Source organism: Trichomycterus rosablanca, chromosome 20 (assembly GCF_030014385.1).
Source record: "Trichomycterus rosablanca isolate fTriRos1 chromosome 20, fTriRos1.hap1, whole genome shotgun sequence".
NCBI classification, from domain to species: domain Eukaryota; kingdom Metazoa; phylum Chordata; class Actinopteri; order Siluriformes; family Trichomycteridae; genus Trichomycterus; species Trichomycterus rosablanca.
In genome coordinates this window covers 12,729,462-12,740,690 of record NC_086007.1, presented here as the reverse complement: position 1 = coordinate 12,740,690, position 11,229 = coordinate 12,729,462, and the positions used below count along the sequence as shown (strand labels likewise).

The 11,229-nt window shown below is 37.3% G+C and overlaps 1 protein-coding gene across 1 annotated transcript; it reads right to left on the bottom strand.

Moving 5' to 3' along the window:
- Positions 1 to 897: 897 nt before the first annotated feature.
- LOC134334200 (galectin-9-like) lies at positions 898 to 10,501 on the bottom strand. Its single transcript, XM_063016421.1, has 11 exons — positions 10,373 to 10,501; positions 8,916 to 9,004; positions 8,550 to 8,757; positions 8,269 to 8,388; positions 7,722 to 7,748; positions 6,615 to 6,644; positions 5,672 to 5,701; positions 5,549 to 5,578; positions 5,366 to 5,454; positions 3,376 to 3,532; positions 898 to 2,275 (listed from the first exon to the last, which is right to left on the bottom strand). Exons 1-11 carry the CDS (start codon positions 10,406 to 10,408, stop codon positions 2,117 to 2,119), a joined length of 975 nt encoding a protein of 324 aa, XP_062872491.1. The 5' UTR covers positions 10,409 to 10,501; the 3' UTR covers positions 898 to 2,116.
- Between the last annotated feature and the right edge of the window lie 728 nt (positions 10,502 to 11,229).

Here is an 11,229-nt window from a genome sequence, read left to right as displayed (position 1 = left end):
GTATCAATGCTGAGAGGAGAATAGTGCTCCAACCAAAAACAGAAAAGCAACAGCATTCTGTAATCAAAAAATAGACAAAAACAAAGACACATTGTACATTTTAATGCAGTATGCATTATACAACAAAATACATTGTTGTCTATTTAAACACAAATGTACTTTTTCTTACTCAATGCACTTAATGTAATTGTATGATTTAAGCATGCTTTATTTATTGAAACATTGCAACACAGATAATATTAACTAGTAAATAGTTTTGTTAAATATTTAAAAAGTTAGATATTACAAAGTTTTGTCTCAAAAATACTTGTTCTTTAAAAAAAGGAGCTATGTTTGCTTGCATGAATATGCATCCAAGCATTTTAAAACCAGATGTCATTTCCATCTAGAAAAATCACCCAAAGAGCAGATTTTTGACCAGACTGAATTAATACTTTTCTATACTGTCCAGGATGCAGAAACACCCACCTTTTCTGTACTATGGGTCCAGACACCCTAAGACACTTAAACAGCTTCTTTCTGTATTAACAACAATATTTTAATATTCAAAACCAGCGTCTCTTTAAAAAAAACCTTATGAAAGTAATAATTTTATTTGAAAGGCAAGTTCAATAGACTATAAAATGTAGAAATAAAATTGATGTTTTATCATACCAATATATATCAATTATCCATGTGTGCCAGTTTATGTCCACAACAAAACATATTTTAATGAAGAATGTTTTAAGTAATTAAAACACCAAACGTATCTGATTAGTCTATCATTGTTTAGAAAGGCAGATTTTAAACATTATAAAAAAGGCCAAATAAAATTACTAGTCTATAAAATCAATACAGATATGTGCTAGCCTATGCATAAACTAAAATTATTAAATTAAACACAACATAACAAAAAGATGTTTCAGAATGCATTTTTATTGTTCTCAGTGTTTACTGTCACCTTCAGGCAAAATCTCTCACACAAACGGAAACAGGAATGTACAGATAAAGCTTCTGCAGTGTTCTTGTTTAGAATGATAAAAAAATCACTGGAGGTTCAATCAGTATTCTTTTTTAATACATCTTGACATGCGGACAAAGACTGCATAACAGAAAAGCTAAACACTTGGTATCTACTGTATCTACTGTACCTTATATTGTAAACAATGATCAGAATACAAAATAAGTCAATTTGTGTGATTATGTTTGTGATTATGTGTGATTCACGATACTGGGTCCACGATACGATTTTTTCCCCGATTTTTTACATTGAAATTGAAGACAAATTATGACAAATTAAGTTTCCTTTTATTACTTCTCTAAAAAAATAAAATAAAATACTGTAATTGTGATGTTTTATTTATCTAAATAATGAATGCCCTTTTATTTCGGAGGTAGGTACAAACTATGCAAAACTATTTTGAATTAAGCCCAATTTGGCTGAAAACCCCCGAATGTGGCAACCAGGCGTATAGTGTCAGTGACGTCAACCAGGCGAGGTGTATAGCGCCAGTGCCCTCTGCTGTTTTAAGTGAATATCAATTCATTTTCCATGTCAAATCGATTTGAATCGTGGAATTTTTGAATCAGTTATTAACTGTCTTGTGGCATCGTTACATCCCTACTATATGGCCAAAGGTATGTGGACAACCCTCTTAAATTAAGTGCAGGTGTTTCAGTCACATCCTTATTTGAAAGGTGTATAAAATCAATTACATATGAAATTCATGTTATGTGGCAACAGTTTTGGGAAAAAGGCACCACTTGTTCCAATAAGAACATATTTTTTACATATGCTGTGAAGGAACTCCAGTGGCCTGCACATCCCTGACCTCAACCCAACTGAACACCCTTTGGGACAAGTTGAAACATTGATTTGAACCAGGCCTTCTTGTCTAACATAAATCTAAAACAGATTTACTCCACCTGAAGGCCTTCCCAGAAAAGTGGATGCTCTTCCATTGCCAAAAGAAGTGGGGACTAATAATAGTTTTAGAATGGGATGTCCAACATGGTAATGGGTATGTCCACATACTTTTGGCAATATAGTGTATGTAATTAAAAATTAGGGATTACACTTGGAAAATACAGAATAAAGAAGGGAAAGTTTGAAGTAGAGAGAAGTTTGTGAAGTAAGCTAATAATTTGGTGTAATATCTACAGAGCTCAGGCTTAGGTCACCTGTCACTTCCAGCACATCAATCTCCACCAGTTTGCTGAAGCGATGGTTGAATGTATGCACTTGTTGGCCATTGAGAAACACATTGTAATGTTGGGGATTGCAGGAGATGACCACCTGAAATAACAAGACAAAATGTGACACATTGACATGGATTTTTTTTTTACAAACAAAGAGGAATACAGTGGTATCTTGTAACTTAATGTCCCCTGAACTCAAAATATTTAAAACCTGACACCCTTCATGGAGAAATTTGTACCCTTAAATGTGACACGTTTAGCCTTAAAAATATATATATTTATTTAATTTCAAATTAACAATGAACAGCCGCATTGTTTGGCGCTCTGCTTGAGCGGTGCGATAAAACATCATCAAAGTGCGCATATGAGACAAATCTGTATTGTAGCTGGGGGTTCTGAGAAATTATGAAAATCATCTTTTCTGAGTTTAAAATACTTATCGTAAAAAATAAAGCTTAACGTGGATTAATGTACTAAATGAACGACACAGGAACACTAAACCTTTCTTAATTATTACTTCTCATAAGTTCTCTCCACTAATAATATTTCTCGCTTGTTGTTTTAGTACAATAAGTCTATATAAAACACTGAAATACAACTGAAAACAGTTAAAAATCAGTATAAAAAACAATAAACCTGAACTTTACTTATTTATTGTTTCCTTATGCTTCTTAATGTGGAGATACACTATATTGCCAAAAGTATTCGCCCAAACCTTCACACGCATGTGAACTTGAGTGACATCCCATTCTTAATCCATAGAGTTTAATATGATGTCAGCCCGACTGGACTTGTTGCACAGGTGGCATCCTATCATGGTACCATGCTGGAATTCACTGAGCTCCTGACAGCGACCCATTCTTTTACAAACGTTTGTAGAAGCAGTCTGAATTCAATGATTTGGTTGGGTGAATGAATACTTTTGGCAATATAGTGTACTTGATCTTGGAATACCATATTCCATTCAGTAAAGGCGCATTCACAGGCGGTGCACAAACGGTGAAAAAAGCAGCATTTTGTCACTTCTTATGTGAATGCAGGAACATGAACAGGTTTACCATACATCATTATGGGGAAAAATACCTTGAAACTCTATGTCTTTAAAACTCAACACCAGTCCCAGAAACAACTGAGAGTTACAATGTACCACTGTATTTCTATGGATCAGCTTACCAACAAAAGATAAACAAATTGTACCTGAATGTTCTGACCCTGGCGAAACATCATGCCTCCATAGCGCTCCTCATTACCCCACTGCCCCGATGTTAGGGTGTTGCGTACAACCACGTTCTCAGTAAAGCGAGGATTATAAAGAAAAGCAATCCCATCTCTGTGACGTAAGGCGATTGTAAATCTGGTGGAATGATTAAGTAGATGAGCGTTAAAATACTGTACGTTGCAGTTCATTTTAAGTCACATGTGAACTAAACTCACCATCCAAATAAAGGTTTAGCCTTAAATGTTATTTAACTGATTAACTGTAGAAAGCATAATACTTAGAGCTTAATACTTTGCCCCTAAAACTATTTTCGGGCTCACTGATGCAAGATGGTTTTAGCTTACTAGCACCTTTTTAGCTTTGATACAAATCCATTTAAAAAAATTGGGACAATAATGTACAAATGTAAACAAAAACATTATAAGTATCTACTTTATCAAATGATTTTGATCTGTATTTATTTAACAATACAAAGAGAAGTTATTTAATAGTTAACCAACCATCTTTATTGTTTTTTGTATGGATAGGATCATTCTAAATGGGATATCTGCAACACATTCCAAAAAAATTGGGACAGGGCCGTGTTTACTACTGTGTTACATTAGTTTTTCATTCTATTTTTCCTTTTTTCCCATTTTCCTCCAAATGTAGTCATATCCAATCTTCCAATTTAAACTTCCTCAGCTGCTACAGAGCCCCACCCTGACCGAGGAGCTGCAGTCTATCATGCAACCCCATTCAACATGTGTGCAGTCACCAACCACTTCTTTTGATCTGCCAGATAGGACGTCTTACATTCATGCACTACTATCTGTGAGTGAACTATCCCTCATGCAATGTAATCAACCATCCAGTAGGTGTCCTAATTGCAGCAGCAGTGAGGAACCCCTTTGACCACTCCCTCCCTCAGACAGAGACAATTGTGTCTGTATGGACACCTGGCCAGTCAAGTGAGCATAAGACTGCTGCGCCATCAGACAATTAACTTTCATGAACTGTTTGTTTTTGCATCTTTCCATCTCAGATGAGCTTGTGATCACAGAAGCTGTTAGCACGCTGGATGTTGTTGATTATAAGGCTTACACTTTGTGTAGTGGAGTCTTAACAATGAACCATGTTTACTGCCAAGGGTTTTATTACTTACAGAAAACATGACAGTTTTCAATGCTGTGCTTGATCTGAAAGATCAAATGTCATGACATTTAATACTGGTTTCAATCATGACCTGTTTGTACAGGAATCTTCTGATTCACTAAATATTTTAATAATGGTGCTCAGGCGGCACGGCAGTAAAACACGCTAGCACACCAGAGCTGACATTTCGAACTCATCGGTTTGTTTCGAAACTAATCTCTGCTATCAGGCAGGTTTGGCGCCTATACAAACAACGACTGGCTGTTGTTCATACAGGATGGGAGCCGGACAGGACCTCATGGCTGATGCAATTGCGACCTTTGCTGGCTGATTGATGGCATCTGCGCAGAGATGAGTGATAGTGTGTGGAGCCAGTGTGTGGCTCTCGGTACCCAAAGCTGATCTGCATATAAACTCGCTTCGTGCAGGTGAAAAGATGCAGTCGGCTACTGCACACGTGTCAGAGGGGGCGTGTGTTAGCCTCAGGTCTCCTCAACCAGGGTGGAGATCAACATCAGTAGAGAGGAAGAATTATTCAATTGGGTAACTGGATAAGCTAAAGTGTGCAAAGTAGCAAACCTTAACCCATCATTGTTTGTAACTGACTGAGCCTTTTTGTAATGTTCTTGTCACAATACTATGAAATCACCTGTAAAAAGTGTTTTTTAAATTATTCTACACACTTCCCAGTCTTATATTGTTACTGTTTCAGCTTTGTTGGACTGTGTTGCATGTATACTCACTTAAAAGTACCAATAAAAGTACCTTTAATCATCTATGTGCCACTTTCAAATAATACCTAAGTCACTGTTACAAAATAGCCAAGCAACACACCCATAAGCCTGAGGGTTAACCAGTCCTTGAACGGTGATATTTTTGCCAGGCCGCAATCCACCATTAATGATGCTTTTGTAGGGCACGTTCTAATAATACAAAAAAAAACCAAAGTGATTATGATGAGCCCATCACTTTAGGTGAAATATAATGGGAACTAATCATAACTGACCATGTACTTACCAAACTTGCTGGAGCGGAAAAAGAAGGAACCTAGTGATGAAAAAATTAGAGGAAAATTTTTAAAACAGTGTAATGTTTTGCTAAACAGAATATTTTACTAATCATGACTAATGCAGGTCTTACAGAGGAAGCTGGAGCAGAAAAGGCAGGCACCTACAGATAAAAAAACATAGAAAAGTCATTTTCAGGACAATTTAAATACTTAAATAAATGTATTAGCCAGTACTCAAGAAATAGTTTTTAACAAAGTAAACTAGTGTGAAAGATTTGTCATCCTAGTCATGGCCACTGTCGGTCCAGTTTCCCTGGAACTACTGGGTGCAATACAGTAACAAACCCCAGACAGGATGCCAATCTGTCACGGGATCCTAACCCTAACCCCAATCCCCCCTCCCCCACCAACATAGCCACTCATGTCTGTATGTAGACACCCAGCTGACTGATTGCACCACCCACTCACTGTCTTAACCGCTTATCCAGTTAGGGTCGCGGGGGTGGGGGTGGGGTGCTGCAGCCTATCCCAGCTTTTCAATGGGCGCAAGGCACACAGTAACACCCTGGACGGGGCACCAGTCCATCGCAGGGCAGACACACACACACATACACACACCCATTCACCTATAGGGCAATTTAGTGTCTCCAATTAACCTGACTGCATGTCTTTGGACTGTGGGAGGAAACCAGAGCTCCCGGAGGGAACCCACGCAGACACGGGGAGAACATGCAAACTCCACACAGAAAGGACCCGGACCGCCCGCCTGGGGATCGAACCCAGGACCTTCTTGCTGTGAGGCAACAGTGCTACCCACCAAGCAACCGTGCCGCCCTCCGATTGCACCAACGGGGATTCAAACCCTGGATCCTAGCAGTAGTGGGCTAGCGCAGTTTACCACTGAGCCACCCAAGCACCCCCAGTAGGAAGTTGGAATTTGCTCTGGTATTTTGGAGGTTAGTTCACACATTGCACATAAAATGACAGATAAGCCAATACAGTGTAAATTTATTCAATAGATAATTGAATACACTTTGATCTCAGTGATGTAAGACTAAATGAAAAGTTACTTACAGAACATCCTGCAGGAAAAGCAGATTGAGGCTGCAGATGTGACAAGATATATGCAAATGACTCTTCTTAAATTACCATTATAGCTTTTTTCACATTTCAAATTTACCATTACACAGTTTTACCATGGCTCATCTAAATGTATAGGGCATAGGGTTTCATAGTTACTAACTTGCACTTAAAAGTAAACCTAATTATAACATTCACCATAAAAGTTACTAGCAAACACTAGTAATACATTTAAATTTCTCTGTGGACAGACTATCGAAATATCAAATAATTTAGTAATGCCTAACTTTAGTGTGTATAGATTAGAATATTAGGCTTATTAGGCTTTTAATTCTGTACAGAAATACACTATTGTGCAATAATATTAATAATGTTAATAATTACTACCTGTTACAATGTAAATACTCATTTTTCATATTTCTTGTCATTTCTTTAGCTTATTTTGTGCTTATTAGTGTTTTTTTTATATATTTTTTTAAAAACTTTTTTCAAATATACTGTATGTTAATACTTTTATCCTATGTTTATTTTATTATTGCTGCTGATCTTACTGAAAGCTACCAAACAAAGTCTCGTTGTATAATTACAATGAGAATAAAGTCTATCATTATCTCTCCTAATCTTAATCTAATGGCACCAGGTTAGGAATATAAGATTGCTGCGCCACCCCACCACCTTAAGAGTAATACTCGTTTAGTTTCATTTATCGCTGTTAGGAGTTTTAAGTGAACTAATCAAAGTTCTGACTTTAATTTAAAAGATATGCTAAGGCAAGACCTTAAACCTTAGCAGTGTGTTTTGACTGAAGGTCGTTTGGTACTTTAATACTCCACAGTAAAGTGAGAGATTTTTATTATCAAAGGCATTGAGTTGATGTTACTTTCCAGTCAGACATTAATTTATCACAGAAAATAGGGACCAAATTAAACAAAAAATTGGAAAACTCCTCTGCATGAAACGGTTGAGCCAGACATCAATATATCAGTCAGAAATGACTATCTTTCTTGGGATAAAAACTTTATTACATGCTTTTGCAATGACTGTCAGATAAACAGTATAATTTTCTAAGCTGGTCATACAGTATAAGCAGTAAATACTTACTTGAAATCCTGGCTGGGGACAGGAGGTCTGTAAAAGAAGAAGACACATAAAGCCAGCTACCACTTTCTTTTCAACAGCAAACATTTTAATATGTACAAAGCATCCCCACACTATTACATTACTACCACCATGATTTGATTGTTGGTATGATATTCTTATTGTGGAATACTTGACTTGCTTTAGACCACTTTTAGCTCATCAGGGGTCATTAAAGTGTTTTGCAATTGTAAGACAAGTCTTTATGTTCCAATTGGATTATTAAGGTTGATCCTTAAAGCAAGTGAGGACTCCTTGGGTCTGTAGTTGATGCGCTCTTCAAAAATCATGGTAAGTCAACCACTTCTGGAAAGTCACTGTTTCAATTGAAACATTGCTCTTATTGTGGTTTACTGACGTCCTACCATCATGGATATGGCTTTATATCAATACGTTTTGTTCACATCGATTTTTTGACAGTGTCACAGTGTTCTGCATATTAAAACCTTAGGACTATTTACATTACTAGTAAGGTTTTGTTTAAGATGTTGAAAGTTGACAGCATTCTCACCACAGGGTTCTGAAAATTGATGGAATTAGCCGCCACCATTCCATCCACTACAATAGTGTCAACCTTGCTGAAGGGAATCCGGTGCTTGTAGTCCATGATATGATTTCCATTGACACTTATCTGTAAAAAGACACTAACAGATCAGTCTTTACTTTAGGATAAAGTATTACACATTTACAAAATTCAACTAACAGTGCCTGACGTTTGCCTGTACAAATGAGTGCATCATAGTTTCCTATCACTTCCCAGTTTATATAAAAAGCAGAAGTTAAAAATGTGACCTTGTATGATTGGCGTGTGATTAGGATCATTAGGGTGAATGTACTGCCTATGGGTAAAAGAGCCTTATTTATGCGTTCCTCTCTGCCCCAGGAAGAATTCTGAAAGGTGTTGGTTATGATGTACCCAGGCCCACTGTCATAGCGAGGGTTGAAGTGCAAGGCGACATCAGCTCCAGATCGGGAACCACATTGGAGATTCACATGAAACCTGGTGATTGTGTTAATACAAGAAATGAGATAGAGAAGTTGAGTGTCATTCAGGATAGGGAAGTTGGTTTATCATTGCAATAAAACAATACAACAGTAGTGAACAGTGTTTCTATGCAATATTTCACCAATAGCGATTTGGACAAAACATTGTCTTACCTGTTTGCACCTGGTAAAACTCGTCCACTCACAATAATGCTCTTGCCTTCCTGCAGGCCTTGTTGTATAGAGCCAGTGAAAGGGATTGTCTAATAAGAAATATCAGGAGATCGGGAGATTAAATGTATTACATACACAAACTAGGAATGTAGATGTATTATTGTACATTTTTCTGCTGACATTAAAACCACCTTCTTGTTTCTACACTCACTGTCCATTTTATCAGCTTACCATATAGAAGCACTTTGAAGTTCTACAATTACTAACTGTTGTCCATTAATTTCTCTGCATAGTTTTTTAGCCTGCTTTTACCCTGTTGTTCAATGGTCAGGACCCCCACAGAGCAGGTATTATTTAGGTGGTGGATGATTCTCAGCACTGCAGTGACACTGACATGGTGGTGGTGTGTTAGTGTGTGTTGTGCTGGTATGAGTGGATCAGAAAGCAGCGCTGCTGGAGTTTTTAAATACCGTGTCCACTCAATTAGACATTTCTACCTAGTTGGTTCACCTTGTAGATGTTAAGTCAGAGACAATAGCTCATCTATTGCTGCTGTTTGAGTTGGTCATCTTTTAGACCTTTATCAGTGATCACAGTACACACGGGGCGCTGTTGGCTGGATATTTTTGTTTGGTGGACTATTCTATGAAATCTATTTTGAAACGCTTTCACAAAAAGAAAGCAGAAACACCACCGAGTTCTGTGGGCCTGAGGTAATCTTAGATGGACTGAGATGTGTACTGTAGGCAGATGAGTCCATGTTTCCACTTGTTTTTTAGGAAAAAGAGACAATGAGTTCTTAGTGCCAAAGACAAAAGGCATTATGCAGACTGCTGTCAGCAAAAGGTACAAAAGTCTGCCATGGTATGTGGGTGCATCAGTGCCCACAGCATGGGTGACTTGCATGTGGGTGAAGGTATTATTGGCACAGTGGCATATTGGTATTTTAGAGGGACATATGCTGCCATCAAAATGATGTCTATTCTTGGGTTCCATAATTAATTCAGCAAACAATGTCTGCATACACTACAACAAAGTGGCTTCGTAGACACAGAGTGTGTGTGCTTGACTGGCCTGCCTGCAATCTTAATACATCGCTTATTGATGTATGGTGTATCATAGGAGAAGAATCAAATAACAGTGACCACCAACTGCTGAGCAGCTGAAGTTCTTGTATCAAGCAAGAATGGGCACAAATTCCACTTGCAATTAATAGTAAAAGTTATGTAACACAGTCTGTCACACACTTTTTCATTTTATTGGAGGCATCAAATTCTACATTTATTTATATTTACACAATACCCACACAATGTCCCACATTTTCCAGAATAGGGATTGTATTAGACTGCCTATTCCATAGTGTCATATCTGTTAAAATACCCCAAATACAAAAATATAATATACTAATGTTGATACTAACATGAAACAAAGCAATTATAAAATAATTAGGCACTTACAGGATTGTTAAAGGGTTCTTGCTGGTAGAATGCCATTTCTCAGATGTCCTTAAAAATTCTATATTGCAATCCACTTTATGAGCTTGTAACAAAGCTTATGAACATGTGTTTCATGACATATCCTTTTTATTACTGTTGCAAGAGTGTGAGGGAAGCAATGTGAGCCAATCTCCATTACCCTTACCAATCACAATTACGTGGTTTTCCAGAAGAGGTTTTATTGCAAAACAGGCATGTGAATCAGTGATCGAAAGAGGAACTGTGTTCAGCAACCGTAAAAATGTGGAGGAGGCTGCTTACACAATTTTTGGAAGCTTGGTGAAGATATAAAAAAGTATATTTGTTACTACTTCATTATATTGAAGTATATTGAAGCAAATATGTCAAAAGCAGCAAGATTTAAGGTTTTCAAAGTTAAAAAATATCCTTAAATGCAACAAATTTGTTTTACAACTGTCTTACTTCCCTTCCCCTATTGATTTAATCCCTACCAGTTCCAGTAACCTCATTTGTCTCCCCCCTCACCAACTTGCTCCATTTATAGTTCCTCTGGCCCCTTTACCAGCCTGACAAACTGACATACACTACAGTTAAAAGTAAACATAATTAATCATACAATAACACAGCAAACACAAAACGAGTCTTTTATGTTTGTTGGACTTTACTTGCAAATTTCATTTTGAATATAACACATAAATCTGTAAGCTAACACTAACGTTATGCCAAGTTCACATTACACGACTTTCCGAGTCGTCAGTTCACTGTACAGTTCACACTACACAACTGGATCTCTTGTAATCGGGAGTCTTTCAAGTCGGTGTGGCTTTCACACAACACGACTGATCGGTGATAGGGGG

Bases quoted from the DNA above. Each gene is read 5' to 3' on its own strand.
- LOC134334200 (XM_063016421.1), bottom strand. From the start codon at position 10,408: ATGGCATTCTACCAGCAAGAACCCTTTAACAATCCT. The intron at 8,389-8,549 runs GTCACATTTTTA...GTCTTTTTACAG, and splicing joins TCACACGCCAATCATACAAG to ATAAGTGTCAATGGAAATCA. The intron at 5,702-6,614 runs GTAAGTAACTTT...TTTTATCTGTAG, and splicing joins CTTTTCCTGCAGGATGTTCT to GTGCCTGCCTTTTCTGCTCC.